This window comes from Nesoenas mayeri (assembly GCF_963082525.1).
Source record: "Nesoenas mayeri genome assembly, chromosome: Z".
Taxonomy (NCBI): Eukaryota; Metazoa; Chordata; class Aves; order Columbiformes; family Columbidae; genus Nesoenas; species Nesoenas mayeri.
This window is the reverse complement of record NC_137542.1, coordinates 21,476,159-21,500,039: the sequence shown is the minus strand read 5'-3', so window position 1 is coordinate 21,500,039 and position 23,881 is coordinate 21,476,159. Positions and strand designations below refer to the sequence as shown.

The 23,881-nt window shown below is 36.2% G+C and overlaps 1 protein-coding gene across 4 annotated transcripts in view; it reads left to right on the top strand.

The window, feature by feature from the left end:
• RIC1 (RIC1 homolog, RAB6A GEF complex partner 1) overlaps positions 1–23,881 on the top strand; it is a 52,647-nt gene that overhangs the window by 3,447 nt on the left and 25,319 nt on the right. Inside the window, exons 1-3 of one of the 4 annotated variants that reach the window (XM_080362821.1) lie at positions 7,290–7,377; positions 8,352–8,459; positions 12,801–12,877. In XM_080362821.1, the coding sequence (XP_080218947.1) occupies positions 8,445–8,459; positions 12,801–12,877 (92 nt within the window). In that variant the 5' untranslated portion in view covers positions 7,290–7,377; positions 8,352–8,444. Of the gene's footprint in view, positions 1–7,289; positions 7,378–8,351; positions 8,460–12,800; positions 12,878–23,881 lie in introns of those variants that run through there. The other 3 variants (XM_080362819.1, XM_080362822.1, XM_080362820.1) reach the window with 3 other exon arrangements.

Below are 23,881 nucleotides of genomic sequence, written 5' to 3'. Positions count from 1 at the left end.
GATAATCAGTGGAGTTGCCTTAGTAAGTGTTGAAGGGTTAATTGTGTGCAACAGGAATAGTCTGATGTCGTTGTATGTATAAATATGGCTCAGCATTTCCTTTCTTTAATCTTAACAAACTTGTAACAATGACAGGAATAAGTACTGGCCTTCAATATTTAATGAAAACTCCTGTAGGCTCTTGGACTATCTGCTATGACTCTGCCAGTCAAAACCAGTTTTGTAAGCTCTTTGAAGCCAAGAGTACCTTGCCACAGCTACTAATTTTGAGGAGCGTTTCTTAAGGTGCTTATTAGCTTATGATTTGCATCTACTTTTGTTTTTAACCTTCCAGATTTTTTTTTTTAAATGATCTGATGTTGAATCAGATCACCTAAATGAACTACAAGCTTAAGTAAAGCATGCATGTAGGAATCCTAGATTGTTAAATAATCTCTATTCATTTTAAATGCTGAATAAGTCTATATTCAGACAGCTCTTACAAATCTTGTGTGCTTTACAGTCTCTAGCTGTTGCAGTTTTAGAATTGAGCTGGTTACGTGCTTTAAATCTAAGCACACAGATTATTTAAACAAATAGGACAAAACAGGGGACTGTGCTTCTGTTACAGAAGTGATCTCCACAACCTGGAATTTTGGCATGCTGTAGAAGGAATTACTTGTGACACCAGTGCTCATAGTTTATCCTTTTTATGAATAAATACATTTTAAGATACGCATTTGAGTTCGTAGTCTTTTTTAATTACAGGTGGCCATTAGAAGAAAATAAGATATGTTTTCACCATGCTTTCAGGATTATACTTTAACATCTCAGAACTGTAAGCAGAATAACTCACTGAATTATTTTATGTGGCCTTTTCCTAAATAGGATTAAACACAATCTCGGTACAATTTTTTTTGTGAAATGTGGTTGCAAAATGGACAACATATGTCCTGATAAAGATGTAAGTGGTTGTGTATTGTGAACAATATGACACAGATAACATCAGTGCAAACTAAGAGGTCTTGCCTCTTGTGCTGTTTTTTCTTTAGTAATTTAACCCTTGAGATGCTAACCTTTTGCTGATACTCATCAGACGTTTGTCTCAGAAGGCCATTTATTTTTATATGTCAGTAACAATAACAATTGTGCTCGTGCTTCTTTATAAAGGAGTATTTGTGGTTACATAATTAAATAAACGAGAAGTACTTGTTAGACTGATGGATTTGTCATGTGAAATGTAAAATTGTCCTGTGAATATTCAGTAGGTCTTACCAGGCTTTCAGTGTCTCCTGTGTTAATATAAAATAGATTACTCCTGAAAGATGTCTCACAATTACTTGTGTACTGGTGTAACTGAAATTGAGCTAATTTTCTTCATGCAACTAGAATCTTTTATCCTTCATAGCTAGCACAGTCTTTTGTTTAGGTTTTCTATGAGAATAATGAGATAACACTGCTTGTTCCCTGGGGGAGAGTTAATGTTTTTCTTTTGCTGTCTAGCCGTGTTTTTGAGAATTTTGAAGAGTGTAAGAACTCACTGATACCTTGGATGTTGGCTGGAAAGCCACGGACTTTGGATGTTCAGCTGCAGGTACAAATTGGTAGGAGTGTGGCACAGGCAGGACAGCACCTGGACTGACATCCAGGTTGATAAATGAAATATTCCCTACCATTAGTGTCATGCTTCATATAGAGTTGACTTTTCCAGCTAGTTAGTTCTGTTAGTTTGGGTTTTCCATTTCATTAGTTTGGTTCCATTCTGGTTCAATTCAGTGTTAGTTTGGCCTTTTGCTGCTCTGCTGTTTTTCAGTTGGCCTTTGGGCACTTTTGCCGGTTACCTCTTTCCTCACTCAGTGGGTTGAGCTGTTCAGGACCAGGGTGCTCTGAGACAGTCTGTTTGGTGTGACCGGAGTTTTGTGAAGGGTTGTACTGAGCTTATTTATTTATTTATTTTTGTTTTATTTTTGTTTTGTTTTTGGTTTATTTTTGTTTTATGTATTATTAGTAGAATATTAGTACTGTTTTGTTGTCCTATTAAACTGTGTTTATCTCAGCCCAGAGTTTCTTCTTTCTGTTTTAGTTCTGTCCCCTATCCCACTCAGAGGGTGGGGAGAGTGAGCAAGCAGCTGTCGTGGTCTCTTAATTGCTAGCTGGGGTTAAGCCATGACAACTTGCATGAAGAGAGAAGCATCCTCAGTTATGAATTCTGACTGTCTGATTAGTTGCACACAACAAAGTCGTTTGCCTGCCACTATGATATCAGAGTTGAGGTTAGTGAGTCTGTTCTCCATCACATGCAATTCCATTTAATCTGTAGTAAAGCAGTTGGCAATTCATGAGGCTGAGGAGCTGCAAAGATCTGTAGAAAATGGCCTTTCCTATTGGCAGCATTTTTGAGCAGTAGGTTGACTGAAAACTTTCACTTGGGAGAGGTAGTGATTGATAGCTCTGATGCACTTCTGTTTTTTAAATTCTATCACAGTAGTTCATATGAAGTACAATATTGAACTCTTTCACAGTAGCTTACGTGAAGTACAATATTAGGAGCTGTGTCTGCTGTGTTTGGATGGACACTTTGCTGATTCTAAGCTTTCCGGTTGCTTTTAAATCTGAATTGAAAGAGTTATGTATTTATAATTAACTAGCTTTTAGAAATTATTTTCTTACCACCTTGTAGCTCTGTTACTGGCAACATGGCTTCTTTTTTTTTTTTTCCTTCTGGTCCTTACTAATGAATTTCCCTCTTCCTTCTGCATGCATTTGTGCCATGCTTTCTTTTCTCCACCTTACCTTTCTGGTTTATTAGTTTATAAACATACAAAGCTTCAGCCTTTAAAGTGGAGCACAGACCATCTAATGATAAAATAAAGTGCACAATGACACCAGGCTTTTGTTTCGTTTTATCCCAGCTGAAACAAATGTCACTTAGATTGTAAGCTCACCAGAACAGCATGGTGTTTTGATTTTTATATTGTGTCTACGGAAGCATTGAAGTATTTGTCTTACAAAACTAAACAGAGTGTTTGTGTTTTTGAAAGAAATTGCCTCTTGATTCTAAATTAGATGAATTTTTGATATCTAGAATGCTAAGTTGTTAGAGGATGAGAATATTAGGATTTTGACAATTTTTTTATGGCCATGCAGGTTCTTGTGTTGATGTTCCATTACAAAACCCAAACCCATATAAATACCACATTGTCAGCTGCTAACACTGTTGCATGCTCTCAGCAAATACAAGAGTCTTCTCTCTAGACCTATCAGTTGTGAAAAAACTGCTAGTCTTCCAGATATTCAGTGTCTGAAAGCTGCAATTAAAAAAAAATATTTGGAAGGTAAATTAGTAATAGTGAATTGGTGGCATTAAGAATGAGAATAATTTTAAAGAGAGAAGGCAGAATTAAGGGTTGTGAAATTTACTTCTTTTCAAAATTCAAATTACTTTGGATTTATAGATACAATAAAAAGCAAAATAAGTATAGTACAGAAGTGAACATGTTGGGCAAAACATTCAGAACTTCTCAATCTTCTTGACTATTATGTAGGCAGAAATAATTTGACTGCAACTTAATAACGATTTTAAACTTTATTTATTTATTTATTTTTCTTTTAACTTTTTGCAATACGTAAAAATTTCAGTATGATTAGATCAAATTGTTGATGCAGCATCCTTAGAATTTAGGCAAAGATATGAATTTGTTATTCATGTTTAATACAGATATAGTAACTACTTCTTCATTTTGCATAAAAATTATAGGAGTGCTGGTGTCTTACAGGAACATCTACGGGCCTGAGCAAGAGCATTACTTCATATTTTCATTAATGTTTTGGATGACTATAAGTGGCAGTGTTCCTGTCTTGCTCACTTACCTTCTGGATTCAGGTGAATTAATGCTAAGAGAGCAACTAAAAAGAAAGCACTTAGAAGTTTCAGTTGTCTGAATTGCATACATGCTGTTAGGTGTTTACTTCTCAAACTTAGTCCAGTAGTTTTCCATTGCATTAGCTGACCTACTTAAGTCCACTGTATGCACAGTTTATCATTAACCAGCAACAAACCACGGAATCCAAATTAAGCAAAATTCATTTTTCATTATTTTATATTCTCTCAAACATAAAATGATTATACCTCTCTCCACTTGGTTAATGTATTGTTTTCTTTGAAGCCCTTTGAGCATCTCAATTAGGACAGGCACTTGCTCCTGTCAGGGCTGCTGTTCAAGTCTGTTCTACTTGTCCTATTTAAAGACGCCTGTTCAGAGCAACATTCGCATCTTAGGTTAGGGTTTAAATGTCTATTTGATTTTCATATACATAAATGTGGTAACATTTTTGTGCTTAGGCAAGTGAAGTGATATGCCATGTTTAAGCTTGCTGAGAGAATTTGCTGCAGGATTTGTATAACTTGTTATGGCTCAGTGTCGTGAGGCTATTTATGCTGCTCATAGTTATTGCTTAAAAAAAAGAAATGGGAAGGATGGTGAATTTGGTCAGGTAAAATTAAGTAAAATATTAACAAATTTAAATTATTTCAATTATTTCACCATGGTTGTGTCATTTGGATTGTGTTTGGGTTTTTCTGTTTGTGGGGTTTTTTTAATTGTTTGTTTAGGTATTTTGTCCTAATGTTGATGCAAAATTCATCTTTCTTAGTGGAAGGTCCAAAGGCATTCTTATTGTACAGACACAGCTAATAATGAAAAAAAGTGAGTTTTAAAATAGTGTGAGTTAGCTATCTTTGCTCATGAAGGTAGCTTGCAATTTCCATGTTTGTCATCTAAAATACATTGCTTTCAGCTGTGTCTTGTGAATGTTGTTGTAATCTCACATCAGTAAAGCAGGCACGTTTTATGCTAGGAAGGCATTATTGAGAAGTGTGAAGGTTTCTGAGTAAGAGCTCCTGTGTGTCTTGTGAAAAAGTAGCCAAGGTAGCTGAATGGTGTGTAAGAAGGGAAGGAGAAGTATATTTAACTGTGGAAACAATAAGTTCTGTTTCTCTCTTTCAGTAGCATTAGCTAGAGCACTGGAGAATTTTTTTAGTCTTTGGTAATGGTACTACTATATTCTCTTTGCGGTTATCTTTCCCTTTTTTTCCTTTTAATCTTTTTTGTTATCCTGTGAGTATCTACCTGCACTGTTGATAAGTGAGTGACATTTTGTCTGACCTTACTTTCCTTCTGAGAGGCAAAATGTATTGTATCAAAATGCTAGATTTTCTCTGCAGCATATTATGAAATGGTAGATATGCTTCTTACCTATTTTGGAAAGCTTTTTCTAGCTTTAAGTTGCAATTTGGTTAAAGAATTACTTAGTTCTTCCTTTCTTAGCCTTCTGTTCTTTCTTAAAACCAGAAGGTGTTTAGTTCTGTTTTTTAGTCATATTTAAAAAAAAACAACAAACAATTCTTTGTTTGTCAGGTCACTTGCTATGTTTCTAGCATCACCAGTTTTACCAAAAGCTGTGGGTCTACCATTAATATTTACAGCAAGCAGATTTTAAGCATTATAAAAAGCATGACCAATATCTTGACTTATTTGAGGCAGGGTTCATGTTTCATTAGTTGTGCTTAACTTGATTTCTTCATAATTTTAGTAGCTGCATGGAGAAGTGTGAAGAGGGAAAAAAACATGGAGTTTTCCTGAAGGTGACCTGGAGAGCTGGCTTTTCCAACAGAAACAAATGTAAAGATTTAGGAAAAATTCTGTGTAATAGAATCTAAATTCTTACTGTTTCCATTCAGGCTATGAGTTAAATATCTAAAACTAACTAGAGAAAAGTACTGTATTAACTAGGCCTGTATTTTTCTTAAACTGTATTTAATGGCTTCTTCTACTTGAGGCAAGTAATTAAAATTAGGCTGCTGTAGTTCTGTTTATCTGCCTTCAGATGTAAAACAATCATTTCTCTTGCATGAGCAGAGCAGGATAGCAAGCTGCTCTTCTAGCTTTGTTAACCTTGTAGCAGTAACATAACTTTGTATGTTAGGATTTTCCTCACATATGAAAGAATGCTTTTGAGTTGTGGAGTATATGGAAATAGATCCTATCAGTTAAATATTTTGGGTTTAACCATTAGCTAGGTAGCCTTTGTGACCTATTGAATTAAAAGTGTGTCTGCTTTCTAATAAGAAATGAACCTACTTAAACTGTAAGACTGTAAGAGCTCAAGCAATCATTTTTGTCTTCTTAACGTTAACTTGTTTAGTCCTCATCTGTAAGGCACAAAATGATATCAGTATAGAATTCAACTTGTATAAATTTTATAGCTGTTGTGTATTCAGACCATTCTGCCAGGTTCTAAGGTGTAATAGCTTTCTTGTGAATAAATGTCACAAGAACATTACAGTATCAGTACTGTCATTGTATTCTGTAGAAGCTGCAATATAGAAAGAAAATCGTTCTGCATTAATGAGCTTCTAAAACTTTTTTGTTTATGGTTTTTTGTTTGGTTGGAGTTTTTTGGTGTTTTTTCTTAATGCTGCTAAAATGCTTGAGGCACAGAAGTGCTTGAAGATCAGCCTCCAAATCTGCAGTTAATCTGATGCAGATTAACCAAGTTTGTACTATCAGAAGGCACTTTTTTCTCTGCATATCTGAGGCACTAAAGGTGGGTCTAAACCAAGTTGTGAAAGGCTCTGTATTATAGGTCATGAAAACAATCAATACGATTCTATTAATAATTAGTTACCTATTTAATGTTATGTAACTTGATTTGCAAATATCTGCAAAAGAAGCCACATGAATTGAACAAGGTGGTGTAAATGGTTCTTAGAGCTAAGATTAGTTTGCTTGTTATACTTTACAGTATAAATATTTAACTTTATTTTTGATAATTAAGTTCTGTGTGAGTGTGCAATTTAAGTAATAATGCCGTTTACAGGAGGCAGAGTCATACCATGAATTTACCAAAGCTAAGACTGCCTGTGTGACATTAATTCAGCTTCTTCTTTATATGTGTGGTGAAAAATCTAATTACTTTGTTTTGTACTGTTTTTCCCTTTAAATTATTTTTGTTTGTGACTCTACTTTTTCTTAAGGGAAACTGAAGCAACTGATTCCAAATGTGATGGTAGTAGATATCCACCTAATTCTGGGGTAGCAGACACATGCATGATTTTTGGGTAGAATTAATGTTTTAGATTTGTTGTACCAGCTTCTGCTATTTGAACAAGCAAACTATCTATGAACAGTAGGAAGTTGCCATCACTTGTGGTTGTAGTGGTGGATGACAAGTTTTGCCAAACTATTTCATGTTTACTTTCAACCAGAAAAAAAGTGTGATTACTGTTTAGCCTTTTGGTTCCTTTCCACAGGCTGGAAAAGTGTATTCTTTGGTACAGAGTTTGCTGCTACAACTCTGAAGAAACATTGGCATTGATAAAGTCAGGGAGAGCATCTGGTATGAAGATGAGGAGAAATGTCTTTTACAAAAAGTGTGGTTTGTTTAATGTAACTGAAAACTGAGAAAATACAGCTGTCATCTAACTAATATATATGCACATACCTCTGAGTAGTGGATGGTAGCAGAAGGGGACATACCTGTCTAAGCTGAAAACTATTATTGGTTCAAGAGCAAGAAAGTATAGACAGTTCTCAAATATATTTGAGGGGGAAGAATGTTTCTAAGCACTGGAGCAAGGAAAGGTAACTTTCCGTAAGTTTTTTTGTCACAGCTCTCAGCTGCTTCCGTGAAGGGCAATGAAGGCTTAGTCCCTGTGGTAGCTTTGTCTGGGCTTCCTGACCCCGAAGCACTTCTCTGTTCCCAGGAGGAAACGTGCTCATAGGTGCAACTTAACACGTACAAAATCTTTTCAGCAAATGTAGAGGTGTATTTTCTGCACAATTTCTGGTGACCTTTTCTTGAAGGGATATAAACCAGATTTCCTGATTATTATTCTCGTTAACACAATGGCCCATCCAATTAGTAGAAACTAAGCAAATGAATTGTACTAAATACATTGCATAGAATATTTCATCCTAGTTAACTTGACAGTCTTTTTCATTATAGGAACCATTTTGAGGTAGTTTTGTTCATCTGAAGCGTCAGTCACCCTTTGTCTGACTTGAAACTACTTCTGTATTCTGTAATGACTCCTTTCTGGGCAAACACAGCATTTTATTTAAATGTTCTGGGTTTGAAAGAGTGAGATTAGGAATGACAGTGTGGCTGGATTTAAGCATAAACTCAATTTAAAACCGGTGTTTTGCAATGCATTGTCAAATAAGCCCTAATCCTTTTAACCTCCCTCTTCAAGGCAACAGTGTTGTTGCTGTTAAGTAAACATAGTTGCTTGAAGTTACATCACAATATAACAAGCATCCCATTCCTTCTGTATATGAGATATAATTATTATTATTTTTTTTTTCCTCCAGCCCAGTGTATTAATCGTAAGCTACAAGGAACTACCAAAAGCAGCTTCTCAGTTTGGACCTTATAAACAAGCAGAATGGCGGCCTGACAGCACCATGATAGCTGTTTCAGTAAGTAGGGATTTTTTCTTCTTACTGTAGTTAAAATATTGCAAACAGAGTTTTGTATTACCAGTGTCTCTGCAAACTGTATATACATTTAATTGGTACTTATCTTGTGAAAATATATAATAGTACCCAGGTTTTTTTGGATGATAGGAGCTTCCTTTAGTAGTTTTCATTAATCTTTTTCCACTGAAGAACGAACTGCAGTTCTTTATATTAAAATAATATGACGTGTTTGCTAGGGCTGATATAGCATCTCATTACTTTAGTAATGTGATCACAAAGAATAAAGGAATCTAAAGACATGTGAATGAAAGAAGTAGTTGAGGAGTTAGGTGACATAAGCATATTTAGATCGATAAACAGGGTTTACAGATGTTTCCGAAAGGTGGATCTTAGAAGGACAGAACTGTGGCTTTATTAAGGTGCAATATCTTTTGGTGTTTAAAAAAAAAGAAAAATCCAAGGCACTGAGAACACAGAAACAAGGGCAGTGATAGGTGATACATAGATTCTTCTGTTAAGAGTCTTAAAGGTAAAGATGAGATCTTGTCTCACTGGAAGTTTTTGTTTCCTATCTGGTACTATGGTCACAGTGCTAAAGTGGAGTATTTCAGCACCAGCTTTTAAAAATTAATTCAAGGTGGACACAACAAAGGTGTAAGTAGAGTTTATAGAGGTCAGAATATGGGATGTCACTCTTGGTGACTTTTGGTCAGATCTTAAGTTAGGACCAGGTCTTAAATGGTGTAAGTTTGTTTTTTTAGCTTTTAAAATAAAGGCTGTTGTATTTCAGATTTTCTTTTGAGAAGGTGCAGGATAAAAGAACAAAGTAATTAACTTAAACTTGCCCATCAGAAGTTGATGATGCGGAGTTATAAACTGAATAACAGCTACTGTATTTGTTGGTACACTGACTTCATCTCGGAATATAAACCATTTTTTTTGCTTAAAATGATGCCAGTAATGCTTTGTATTTTTTTAACCAATCAGATATTGTTATCTTAGTGGAAAATACCATATGGTTTGTGGAATAGTTCCTGTCTCTACTAATATCACCATGACTCTAAATCAACTAAACTTCCTGTGCTTCTGTTTTCATGTGTGTAATGCAGGGCAGACTTTTCTGAGTACTTGTTTTAGAATGTTTAAGTCGCCTAAAAGGATCTTGTGGATTCAGTGCAGTAAAGTATTTCTGTTAGTATCAGATTATGTTTTCAGCTATCAAATGCTAGTGGTTACCAGCAAAGGCAGAAGGGAGCCTGCTGTAACTTTACTATAAATAAAAAAAAATTCAATAATTCTTCAGTTTTATAATACAGCATATAATCAAAAGTAAACTGTCCAAACACATTTTAATTATATCTTTATGCAGCAGTTCAGGAGAGATGTAGGTTGTTGTATTTAATTACTTTGCATATTATGATTTTTCTGTGATGTTGGGTTCCTTTTGCTTGAGAGACTTTATGGTTTAGCTGACAGTCAGACTGGCTTTAATTTCTACCAGTTCAGTTGCTGTACTTTCAAGTTTTTCTGCAGCTAAATGTATAGTGTTCTTTTTGGCAGATCTTACCAGAATCTACATATGCCCATAAAGTCCCAGTTTGTAAATAGTCAGACAGTTTCTATAAAGTAATGAGTGCCATGGGGTTTCTAAAATTTTTCATTTCTTCTGATTATCTTGTATCTCCTTGGTGTTAATGAGTCCTACTGAAATGATTCCTACCACATTTACAAATATTAGTCTTTTTGTTATAGAGAGACAGGGCTGCAAGGCAGGTTTGAGGGGTTAATGAAGATGGTATTCTTGCTCATGCATACTTTTATCCCCAAGTAAAACTATGAACTTTCCAAGATAATTTCTCCCTTCTTTGTGACTTTTTCTTAAGAAGAAAACTAACAAGTAAAAATAAAGGAGCAATAGCAAAGCTAATTATTAATTTAAAAAAAACCCAAGTAGTTTGTACTACTAGTTTTGTTGAACTGAGTTAGCTTCAGTTAATTACTGAAGTCCTGTGCAACAGCTAAAAATACTATTTTGAAAAGCTGGGTTGGGTGATTTAGTTTCTGGCCTGTTACTACCTGTGTGCTTGAGTTTCTTGATTGTAGTAGTTTTATGTAATAAAATTATGTTTTACTTCATTTTTAATAAGGTAAACAAAAGGTTCAGTATGTACTTATTAGCCAAGTGGTACATTCACTTTTTCTTAATGACATAATGATTGAGAAGGTAGTCTGGATTTAATGTCCATTACAGTAGTGATATACAGTGGTTTTTGTTTCAGTCTGCCAGAGTGTTCAGAGCATCTCTATGAAAATAAATCACTTTGCAGTATATGCTTTGAGATAATTATTTGTACTGAAGGCAAACTTTGGTCTAGCATATAAGGCCTCATAAAAATATGTCAAGCAGCTTTAATGGTAAGCAGTTAAGCAGTTCTCACACTGGTATCATCCCCTAGCAATTCTAACTTCTTCTACTATTAGTATCGTCTGTTGCTGAACTGTTGTCATGTTTTCTGATATTTTTTTCCATGATATTTTGTAGTTTCTTCTCTCATATTGCTGCATTTGTAATTTTTCCAGTGTTAACTAGAAAATATTTTGTTGCTTGGCTAGATTAGTACACACGCTCAAGGTAGGTAGTTCTATTGATTAAACAAACTTGTCAATTGGGTCGAGATGCTTCAATACATAGGTATTTTAGTCCTTCCCCTGCTACAGGCAGTCCTCCAATATAGACTGTTCTTCAGTACGCATTCCCTTAGCTAAGGCAGAGCTTTATTAAACATGTAGCATACCAGAAAACATGCAGTGAAATACCTTGCAAGGTACTGTATGTTTATATTTTTGGCTGTCAAAGGTGAGAATTATCAGGGAAAGGATGAGAGTGGTGGTTGCTTTAGTAAGTTTTGTTGCAACATGGACCTTTCTAGAGCAATGTAGAAACCTATGTGAATGAATATGATCAATTGGCAGGGAATATATGGTTGAATGCTTCTGCATGTCATCCAGCTTGTCATGGAATTTGATGTTCTATTTAGAAATGACTCTGTAACAGTAGCAACTTCGTGCTTTGAACAGTGTTTGGTATGGCCCTTTTGTACCTTAATGTCAGTATAAAGATACTTCATGGTATTGTTTTACTTTTCCTTCCAGGATAAGATCGCTTACAGGTTAAATATTTTATGATGTAATGGAAAGAACCTGTAAAGATGTTAGAAATGAGCAGGTTTCTTTAGCACATAATACCTGAACATCATATTACTGCACGTAGAAGTGCTTCCATTTATTTTCAGCCTGTCTCAAGCTCACCATTGAGGTTCAAATTTTATTCTTACATGAGAAAGGTATTTGCTTTGAGAATTGTGTTTCTTGGACTTTGAAGCTGAAACACAAGTTTCTTTCATAGCATAAAGCAAAATGTTTGACTAAGGAAAAACATGGCATCTGTGAACTCATAAACTAAGATAACTTTTGCTTTTTCCTTTATTCAAAGAAAAGGAAACAAACCTTGCAAAGTAACTTGAAACCATTCATTTCAGTGCTTCTTGTCTCCAGTGCTTTATGTATATACCCAGCCCATATTAAAATGATCAGATGGAAATGGTGTTTAACCAAAATGCATTTGCCAGTTTGCCTGAAGGGTAAATTTGTGCTTTAAACAAATTGTACTTCTTTGAACAACTAACCTATTGGTCATCTGCCTCTCCTGTGCTTATACAAACACTAGATCAGCTTCTAGTCATGGCTGGAATATCTGATAATTATTGATTTGTATTTGTTCTCTGAATAGCATTATAGTTTGAAGTTAGTCTTCCAGAATGACAGAATATGACTTGGGATTGAATTATAATAGAATTTTTTTCAGATGCCTGAAGATTTTGAAAAGCTGTTATGTAGATGCTGTGTGACATGAGGATATTTTGAAAACTGGATGATCAGCTCTGACAGCCAGTGCCCACCTAGCTTCTTTGAACTCTCTGGTGTTTGTGTGTGTGTTCAAACACCTGGAGTTCTTGCTCTGAAAGCTTCCTACCATCTACTACAGGCTTTCTGCATTTATTCTCTTAATTGGTGGGAATTAGGTTCTCAGATTCTAAATAGCTGATACAGCTGTCTAGTTTTATGTATTCTTATGAATCAGAGGAATTTTTTTGCTGGATGCATACGTCATGGGTTTTAATTCGAATGAATTTCAATACACAGTTTTTTAAGATATCTGGTACTTGTTATGAGTGTATATTTGTGCTCAATATATAAGACATGTAGAAATTGTAAGATTCTCTATAGATTTTACTCATGCAGATAGACCAGATATCTATCTTATCAGTGTTTCTCTTTCAGACTGCAAATGGATACATCTTATTTTTTGAAATACCATCAACAAGAGACAAGTATCTTTATGAGCCAATGTATCCTAAGTAAGTATTTTAAAATTTCTTTGCATCCTCACAGTGTGGAAAAATACATATGACTAGACAAGTCCTAGGCAGATTTTATGATAAAAAATATTTACTTCCAAAATATGTTTTAAAATTTGTTAAGCGTATGAATCATAATTCCTATGAGTTAGAGTCAGTTCAGAGAAGTCGGTCTAATTGATGTGCTGTGCACTGGTGAGATTCTTTAGCTCCTTTTTATAAGCTCTCAAAATCCTAAATAGCAGGGTTATGATTGTTTAATTTTATAATTTGAGGTAGTCTCTTGAACTCATCATGTTTAACAAGTTTTAATAATTCCTTTTGAGTAACTCAGCTGAATAAGTCATGTAAGAACTATCAGGGTGGAATTTTTTAATAAATTCCTCTCCATTCCCCCACTTTGTAGTACCTTAGAGATTTTTGAAGCAAATGGGGAGTAAATTCTCAATATTTTGGAAAGAATATTAACCAGTTCTAGTAAGAATATATAAGTATTTTAGCTGCAGTGCGTTATAATATAATTATAATTTTCTTTTCCTTATTGTGAATGACAGAATATATATTAGGTGTTAAAGTGTGACTGTATGTTGGATGTATTTGTAGTTGAGTCAGTTGACTTCTAATAGGATTTGTCAAAATTGGAAAATATTTAGGAGAAATTAAAACCTCAAGGGATGTATTTATGTGTGTCTGTGTTGTGTTTAGATAGACAGAATCTGTAGTCATGGATGGGATCAAATTTGTCCACAGGAATAATGAAACAGTCTTGATTTCTCATTGGCTAGAAGCTGCTTTTTTGATATATCTCTCTATATATACTTTCATCATTATGGTAATCCTAGTGAACTTAATTTAAAGTTTTTTACATATTCATAAATGAGTTAAATTTGATTGGTGAGTGTGTTCAAATGGACATCTGTGAGGAGTAGTGGATAACCTATGATGTCATGTAAGAGGAAAATGTTTTCGTTCTTCTAAACCATAACTGTTAAACCATGAACATTAGAAAGAAGAGTCAGGTCTTCACAAGCATCTACCTTTTAAATCTGTATTCTTTTACAAGTACTTATAGGAAGAGATGACCTGTCAGGTAGCAAATGAATTCCTGCTTCATTGAATGGAAGGTTTTATGTTTGTTGCTACTATAATGCATCTTCTGGCCTGTGAAACAGCCTTCCAAGCTCTGGATTTAAATGGAATTTACTGTTGCAACTCACTTGTCTATTTTTCAAAAACCTGAGACTAATGTAGACAAACCATATGACATCACTTGCCTTTTCTGAGACCTGAATAGCATTTTTTTAAACTGAATTTTTACATCTGACTTACTGTTATCAGAAAAAAAAAAGCAGCAGCCAGCCTGTTGCTGCAACCTGTTGCCATAAAGGGAAGGTGTATCTTCAGCTGTGCATAGTGCAAAAGACTAAACAACAATTTGTGGTATTTTCTTCTTGTTCAATTTGGAAAGTTGGGGGTTTTTATTGGCAAAATCTGAAAATATATGGAAAAATATATAAAATATGCAGTAAGAGTTCAAGAAGCAGCTTTGATTTTTTTTTTTTTTTTTTTTAGACATGCCACATGTAGGGGGATTTGAAAATATCTATTAAGCCGTCAGTGACTAACCAATTGAAAGTTTATATAAAACATAAGTAATTGATTTTTATTGACTACGTAAAAGCATGTGTTGAAAATATCTACCTGATAGCTGTGTTTTGAATGGTCAGGTTTTTAAGATATATAAATATAGCCCAAACGTGTATAATGCTGATACTGTGGGTGAATAAGACAAAGTGTTTATCCCAAGAGTGTTTATGACAGGTTGCACAGAATCTCCTAAGACTAATGCATGTGCTTAACTTTAAGAAGGGGAATAATCTCCCTCAATTTATTGGGATGACTAATCTGTCTATATTTAGCCCTCAATTTTGAAAACCTACATAAAATTGCTACTGGTCTGGTTATACTAGATCAAAACAAAGACATAAGCATTTGTGTGTGAATAATGCCTGCTATGATTAACAAAAAAAATGTTCTATTAGACCCCAACACAAATTGAACAAACTAACTAAACCAATGTCTCAGAATTGAAACTTGTAACTTTCTTCTGGCATATGTTCATTTTCCAAATATGATATTTCACCGAAATGCTTGGATTTAATTTCTACTGTACAGAACAATAACAAATTAATTTTCTTAAATCTGAAGTTGTTACAAATGAGTGAAAGGCCTTGTATGTGACTTGCCTTGTGCTTGAAAGGGACATCTTACTGTTTTCTCCCATCGTAACAGTGTGTTCTTGGCTCCTTCCTCTATGTTGACAGCAGTGATTGTGCAGCTGTGCCTTAAGTAATGTTGGTTTGCTGACCTGATGGGGAAACTAAACCTGCCTGTCTCCCTTCTTTACCCCTCCCCATCCCCTCCTCCAGATTCCAGTAGCTTAGCTTGCAAGTTGACTTATAATAAAAGGTTGACATTAGAAAATGGTGACCTTGAAGTAGCACCGTGTAGTAGCACTGGGAAGTTCAAAAACATAGAGTGACTGGTCAGTGATACTCGTATGATAGTTCTCATGTGATAGTTCATGTTAAAGCAATTGCTTGCAACATTTTGGCTCTCATGCAAATATTATGTCTTCTCCAGCTCTGTCTTATGTGGTTATTTACTTATATTAGGCAAAGTGAGTGAGAAGGTGTTGTCCTTGCATTAGCGGTGTGATAGGACAGCTGATGGAAACAAGTCAGTAAAAACTTCTGGTAAGAAGAATGAGGCCTGTTCTGTAGTATCCCTTCTTTAAGTAATAATGGCCAGTTCTGACAGAAACATAAAAATTTCAATGTAGTGACTACAAAAAATAACCAAAAATTCTCTTAATCCACCTTCACCTTGAACAGAATTCTTAAGTAGTGCAGGTCAACTTAATGAGGTGGTTGTACACTGGGAGTACACACTAGTAATGTCTTCAGCTGTGCCAAAATCCTGGTGCAGTGTTTTCTAGTTCAGTCAGTATCCTAAAGCTGAATTTGTGGCTAGGTTTGATCCCATACAAATGAAGAAGTTGAGAAAGGTGGTGTTTTTAATTCTCATGTCAGCTTAGCTCTCATTTAAATGAAATGCGTATGTCTTACCGTAAATTAAAAAAAGAGGGTCAGCAAGGTAGGTGGTAAGGTACATGATAGACAGACACTTTCTTGACTTTAGTAATTTTTACAGTATTCCAGATCGGGACACTGGTAGCAGCAGTAAAGTTATAGCTTTATGTGTTATTGGTATTTTTTAAATAGGTGCTTTAAAATTTGCTTGATAGTGATTTAGCTTTGATTTGGAGTAAAACACTAAAAAAGTGGCTGAAAATAGAAATCACTCCTCATTCATCCATATTGGAGAGGGTTGTTTGTGGAGAAAAAGTACAGTCCTTAGTTTATAGTTGGTGTTACAGAGTTGTTGCTATATATGGCTCTTGAGTGAGATAATCCAGAAGACCCTGACTGTGTTTGATCTGTTAACAGAACTATTCTAGCATATAGTTATTGTATAAACTGTAGTAAGAGCTGCAGAAGTATTTTGCTAGTACAACGTGAAAGAAACTGCCTCAAAGTAAAACAAACAAACAAACAAACACTCAAAGCAAAACTATATGGGAAGTGACAGAAACACTTTTGATTTTTATAACTTAATATGCATTGCAGTATATCTAATCACAGTGGGGTTTTTTTGTTTGTTTGCTTGTTTTGTTTTTTTGTGTGGTTTTGGGTTTTTTTAGGTCAAAGTCTCTCCCTTCTCTCCAAATCTAATCAACACATGTTTAGTATAATAGAAAAGCTGAAGTGTGATTTGAGACTAAGCTCTCATCATGTTTGAATGCAAGAGTCTCTACTTCCCTATATTTTTTAGTAATGTGAAATAACTAGATTTTGGGAAGTGACATTGAGAGAAATCCCTCTGCGCCTTGCTGTTGTTTGTTTAAAACCAGACAGAAACAGGGTCTAGTATGGTTTCCTGTTTAAAAGTGCCAATTTAGCATGACCTCCTTTGCATATCAACCTATTGTAATGGTCTTGATATTCTGAAATTAAGTGTTTTAATGGAAGTGCTGGAATTCAAGATTATCAATGTTTGTGGCTGGAGCCCATGAAACCTTTTAATTTTGATCTATCAATATCTGAGGGCATAGCTCTTACAAAATTGAGAATATATTAAATACTTTAAGGTGGCTGAGTGGAAAATCCTTTTTAAATGCTCGCTATTTCATACCTTTAGAGGTTTATCAGTTTAAAATAAACTTACGTAGATATGGTACAGGTTAAGAAACTGACATTTTATGTAAAATCTGTTATTAGAATATTGTGATGAAACAAGTGCTTGTAGTGTAAGCACAGCAGTCTGTCATGAATTCTGAGTATTCATATATGTTAAAAAAGAAGCTTTTGAAATTTTTCCTGATGTCAGTTGACATTTTTTTGTCAAACTGCAGTATTTTAGAAATGTTATCAATTGCAGTTGTTCTCTTGAAAGAAATATTTCTGTCTCTCTTGATATTTTTCTAGGAATTGCTAGTCTCTTCTTGGAATTAACAGACATTCAATGAAAACCTAAAGTCTCCTGCTTAATTTGTTAGACTAAAAGCACAAAAACCAGAAAAAAAAACAGTAATTGTGGTGGGGTTTTGTTTTGTTTTGTTTTGTTGTGTTTTGTTTTAAATTGAGCCAGAATAGTCTACAGCTTCCTTCCAGCTCTTGAAGAGAATCAGTATTGGCCATTAGACCACATTCTGGGATACTTTCCTGCAGTGAGTGCAAGTACAAAGTCCCACTTCAATTAGTTCAATCTAATTTTACCACCATATTACAAAAGTCATTATTAAGTTTTGTGGTTTAACCCCAGCCAGCAACTAAGCCCCACAGAGATGCTGGCTCATTTTGCCCTATTGGAATGGGGGAGAGAATTTGAAGGGTAAAAGTGAGAAACAGTTTATTAAGTAAAGCAAAAGCTGCGCACACAAGCAAAGCAAAACATGGAATTTATTCACAGCTTCCCACAGCCAGGCAGGTGATCACCCATCCCAAGGACAGCAAGGCTCCAGCACGTGTTACTTGGGAATACAAACACCATCACCCCAAACGTCCCCCAACCCTCCTTCTTCTCCCTAAATACATGCTGAGCATAATGTCATATGGTGTGGAATATCCTGTTGGCCAGTCTGGGTCAGCTGCCCTGGCTGTGTACCTCCCCAACTTTTTGTGCGTCTGGCACAATGTGAGAAACCAAAAAGTCCTGGACTACTTAGCAACAACTAAAACATCTGTGTATTATCAACATCATTCTTATTCTAAATCGAAAACACAGGAGTATGCCAGCTCCTAGGAAGAAATATAACTCGTTCTCAGCTGAAGCCAGGATAGTATCCACTCTTTGTTGTATGCCATATATGTCATGCTCAGCTCTCAAACTATCCAGTACATTCTCACTACCCACCACTACCCTTCCCATTCTTTGATATAATAGACAGATATAATTCCCTTTGTGCATGAGCCGCCCTTATGAAATGCCTGTAAAATGTCCACAAAGTGTCCATTGAGTTCATTTAGTCGATGACTTTGGGCTCCATCAGTTATGGTTGTCACTCAGGAAGGAGAGGTTGTGTGTTGAGTGGGGTTACTGGGCACCAAAACCAACTCAAGTTGGGTCACTGCTGCACTTGTACTGCTTCTTATAAGGCTTGTCCTCTGTTGCTTCGTGTGGTTCTTGCTATAGTGATTCCTATTACATGCAAATCAGATCATGGATTACAACAATTTAAAGGCATTTCCATTCCATTTAGTCTGACTTAATGCGTGAACCACTAGCTTGGCTAGTAACAAGGTGTCCCATAATAGTTATTCCCTTAATATACAACTCAAATGCTGGGTTTAACATTATTCCTAATTTCTCTACCTTCTTCCCCCCACCCTGGGTGACAGAGGGGAATTGGGGTTGTAGTCAGTTGATCACATGTTGTTTCTGCTAGTCCTTCCTCTTCAAGGGGAGGATTCCTCATGCTCTTCCACTGTTCCAGTGTGGGGTCTCTCCTACAGGACACAGTTCTTCACAAGCTTCTCCAACATGGAGTAGCCCTTCCCATTGATTGCAATTCATCATTAACTGCTCCATCATGAGTCCCTTCCATGGGGTACAGTCCTTCAAGCACATTGACCTTATCTGGCGTGGGGTCCTCCACAGGCTGATAGTGGATCTCTGCTCCACTGTGGACCTCTGTGGGTTGCAGGGTGACAGCTGGTCTCACCATGGTCTGCACCAAAGGCTGTGGGAAAGTTTGTGCTCCAACATCTGAAGGGCCTCCTCCCCCTCCTTCTTCACTGGCATTGGTTCCTGCAGAGCTGTTACAGCTCAAGTTCACGCTGGAGTTCCAGCCTGCCTGGTACAGCAGCACAGAAACAGCAGCGATGCCCTGGCCATCTGCCAGCCCAGGCGCATCGCCATTGCTGTTATCAAAATGTTCCCAGGCCCTGCAGAGTAAGATCATAAGCAGTAGAGTGAGTAGCCACTAATAAGCACTAGACTCTAATATATAGTAAGGTAAGGAAGCCCTGTGGCAAGCACGGAAGCCAGCTGATTAATAGCTAAGCAGCAATAACACCTATAAATTTGATCTAGCACATTCCAATCAAACCGGTAGTTATCTTGAACCCTTCAAGCCCCATGTTGAGTGCCAAAAAGGACTGATGTGGTTTAACCCCAGACAGCAACTAAGCATTACACAACGGCTTCCTCGCTCTTCCCCAGTGGGGTATGGGAGAAAACAGGAAGAGTAAAAGTGAGAAAACTCATGTGTTGAGACACAGTCCATTTAATAGGTAAAGCAAAAGCTACTGTGCACACAAGGAAGCAAAACATGAAATTCTTTCAATACTTCCCATGGTCAGGCAGGTGCTCACCCATCCCCAGGACAGCAGGGCTCCATCATGTGTAGTGGTTGTTTGGGAAGACAAACACCATCACCCCAAACGTCCCCCGCCCCCCCCCCTTTCTTCTTCATCCCCCCAAATATATGCTGAGCATAATGTCATATGGTGTGGAATATCCCTTTGATCAGCTGGGGTTGGCTGTCCTGGCTGTGTCCCCTCCCAACTTCTTGTGTGCCTGGCATGGCTGAAAAGTCTTTGCTTAGCAACGACTAAAATATCAGTGTATTACCAACATCATTCTCATTCTAAATGGAAAACACAGGAGTATGCCAGCTCCTAGGAAAAAAATTAACTCTTCCCAGGCAAAAACAGGACACCTAGATAAAACATGAAGAAAACATATCTATGGCCAGACAATGGAAGAGTAAAATAAAATTAATCTCCACCTCTGATACACTTCAGAAAAGTGGCGGTGCATACAAGAAAATTGGTAGCTTTGTAAGCTGTGGCAAGGTATAGCAATAGTTTCTTGAGGAGTTCCCAAAGGAAATTGTACAGATATTCCTTTGTTTAGCGGTGGAGGTTAGTTATTTGAGTTTAGAGTTTTGGCAAGGAGGGTGACTTGAGGATTGGTCTCTTGAAGAGACAGCATGTGGTGACTTAATGCTGAGAATATTTTTGCCTGTAAGAAAGACAAAACCTAAAAAACTTCACGTGGCTAATAAACTAAACCTGGTAACTGGAGATTCTTTTGCCCCAGGTTTTTCATATCCTCATGTGAACCCTGTATTTGAGGGGCAGGTTGTGGGGTGAAGTGAAATGAATGTGTAAATTTAGAATGAGACCTCAGTGGTGTAGATTTTTAAATATCCGAAAATGCTTTAAAAATGGAAATTGTTTTATAATCAATACGGGCTAGTGTTTATATCCTGGCTTATAATGCTGTATTGTTCCTTATACGTCTGGTTACTGTATTTGAGTCCTACTCTTTCTGGCAGTTTTCAAAGCTTTTTACTTTTCTATAGCAATATGGTTTATAGGTGCCATAAATTACCTCATCAGTGGGGAGTTTTTCCTGATTCAGTGGACCTAAGATTAGTGTGTACAAAAGTTTTGAACTTCAAACTCTGCAGAGGTAACTGATGAGGTGTACAGTTAATTAACTTACTAATTAATTTTTGTTTGGAATTAAGCTTGTGCTCAACTTTAACAGTGTGGTTTTCCCTATAAGTTGTTTTTGACATTGGTTGGAAAATGTATTTTTAAAACTGGGTTAGTTGTAGAATTTTTATTAATCATTATGGCACTTGCTAGCCTTTGCTGTGGTTTGAGAGGTTTAAAATGTCATCAAGAAATCTTTGCAACTGGAATAATAGTTCGGTAAACTATTTAGCTTTTTTACACAAATAGTTAATATACTAGCTAGTTATTCCTCAAACCACAGAAACCTGTTATTGATTGTGTAGAAAAGGCTGTACTAAGATCTGCTTTTCTAAACTCTTATTCATTCTTTATAGTTGTTCCTATAGACTGTCTTTTAGATTTTTGTTTGTCCAGCTCTTGCTGATCTGTGTATATATAGTTCTGGATCCAGCCAGACATTTAGTCTTCAGTGGTGGCTGCCTGCAGTGTACAGTGGAGAGATGCAGGTTTAGGGGTGAGAAGATGCTAGTCGTATGGGTATCAAAGCTCAAGATGTAACTTGTTTTACTTGTTTGAGAACTATTCCTAAAAAGCATGGTGGGCAGTGAATTATTAATGAAGAATCACATGTTTAGAGGTGATGATGCATGCTCTTTGAATCAGGTATTAACAAAATCAAGTCTTCGGATGTACAGACAATTCGCTGACCGATGTCTTCACATGAGCCATTTTGAAAGTTAATAAACATTATGCAGTTGTCCTAATGCAACAATAATAGTTGTTGTCAGTTTTTTGCTTTTGTGCCTTCAAGAAGATCAAGTTCTTGGTGGTATTAATTCATTTAGAAACATTGTTTGCCCTGTTTGTCTTGCAGGCGTAATGCTCTTAATATTAGTAGTTGAAACATCAAGGCGTTTGGGTTTTATTCTTTTTTTGTTTTTTTCTTTTTTTTTTTTACCCCCCGAAAGTACTATTGAATAAACTGTTTTAGCAGTAAGAATTAGAAATACCATATCCCCAAAGTAGTGTGAAAATATTTTACCTTGTTTGTATCAATTACTTGTTTTAAAGATATTTACTGATGATCAGGTCTGGAATCTTCAATATTTTTTTCAGTGAAATGTCACCATTACTTCTGAATCAGCTGCAATTTGTTTAGAGAGACAGGATTATTTGTTTTTTATCTTTTATTACTGTGCTACCTGCCATTAGCCACACTATTTGGGCTTTTTGTGGAAGCTTAATATTTGTTGATTGTGAGAGTATCTCTGAACTTTTCTGAGTTATTATCCAGCCATAACAGCTGCCTGTAATACTATGATTAGCCTAGATAGTAAGGTGAAAACTTAAATCCTAATGTAATGCTATTTCTACCTCTGGAACAGAATTATCCAGTAATAAGCAGAAAATGGCAACCATTATTGTGAAAACCCAGAGACTTAGACTAAAGAAGATAACGTGTTATACCTTAATTGCAAATAATAAAGAAGTCCATAGGTACATCTTTTCAGATAGTACTGTAAATTATTTCCAAATATGTCTTAGTTGCTTCTGCTAGCAGCGACTAAGTCTGGTAATTATATTTCTGAGTGAGTTTTATCCATGGATGATGCTGTATCATTTAACCATTGTTCATGTAGTGAAGGACGTAAGAGCAGTATTGTGCTGTTAGTGAAATTAGGTGGATGGGTTCTGTTACCTCCCTGAACCTCCCCCCTGCCCCAGGTATAAACCCCAAGGAAAGTCTTCCCAGTTCAGGGGAGGCTAGCTGACTGTACTTTTGCATGGTGCTGCCATGCCTAAGGTTTGTTGTGTTTTTTTGGGAGAGGCAGGAGATAGTGGGGGACGGCAAGGGTTTAAATAAACTTCTCCATTTGCTCATTGTTGCATCTTGCATCAGAGTCTGAGCTTACAGTTTTTTCTTCTAACAGGACCAGTGTTACTTCCAGAGCCAGTTCTTCCCCTGTGAGGAAATCAAATGAATAGAAAGTGTTATGACTTCATGCTAAGAACTTTAGCAATTTACCTATTTATAGGCTTCTCTTTCATTTTGGGCATGTCAGGTTAGAATTGAACAGCAAGAGAGGTTTAATGGGAAAATGTAGAGAATTGAGGATTGGAGAAAGAGGACAAGCCCTTAAGGTAGACTTACATTTACTATTGTTCTTTACCTTTACTTCTAAGGTAAAAAACATACGGTTCATGACATACGGTTACTTAGTCTTTCAACATCAGAGAGACATTTTGTTACACCATATAGTGCTCTATTTTCTGTGAACAAGCATATCACTGATGACACGCAAAATAGGGAGCAGATAATGAACCTGGTGATGTTAAAAATACCTTGATCTTCAAGATCTGAAACTTCCCCACAGACCTTCTAATCTACTTTTAAAAAAGCAACCTGCATCTTCCTGTGTTTGGGGTTTTCTTGAATTGCAGATACAGTGGGAGATTTTTCTCAGTTCTGTGTGTTAAGAGATCTTATTCACAGGTTTAGTTATGCTAACAGATACCGTGCAAAGAGAAGTGAAGTTATAGTATTTGTTTTGACATGCAGTTGGTTGGTCACTGGAACGTGTCCATTTCTCTCAATTCTTATGCAAAAGTGAGTTACTTAAAGTTTGGTTACAATGATTGCAGATGCTGATGTGGCAACCCAGACCAAACATTCTTTCCCGCTTCCGTCAGCAATACACATTCTTTGTTTAAAGGTCAAAGTAACTAAACTGGTAAGGCTGACTCATGCAGATGTGAACTGCATAAACGCAGTGCACTTTTGATTGCGCTCCCTTTGCACCCACAGTAAGGGTTTCTGTTTTAATCAATGAATTCAATGTAACTGCAGGCAATGAATTAAAATACTGACATTTTGAGTTTTGGTCATGATCATAGTTCCCTCAGGGGAAAAAGATACACTCTGCAGATGGTAACAGATTTGCTTAAACTAGCTCAT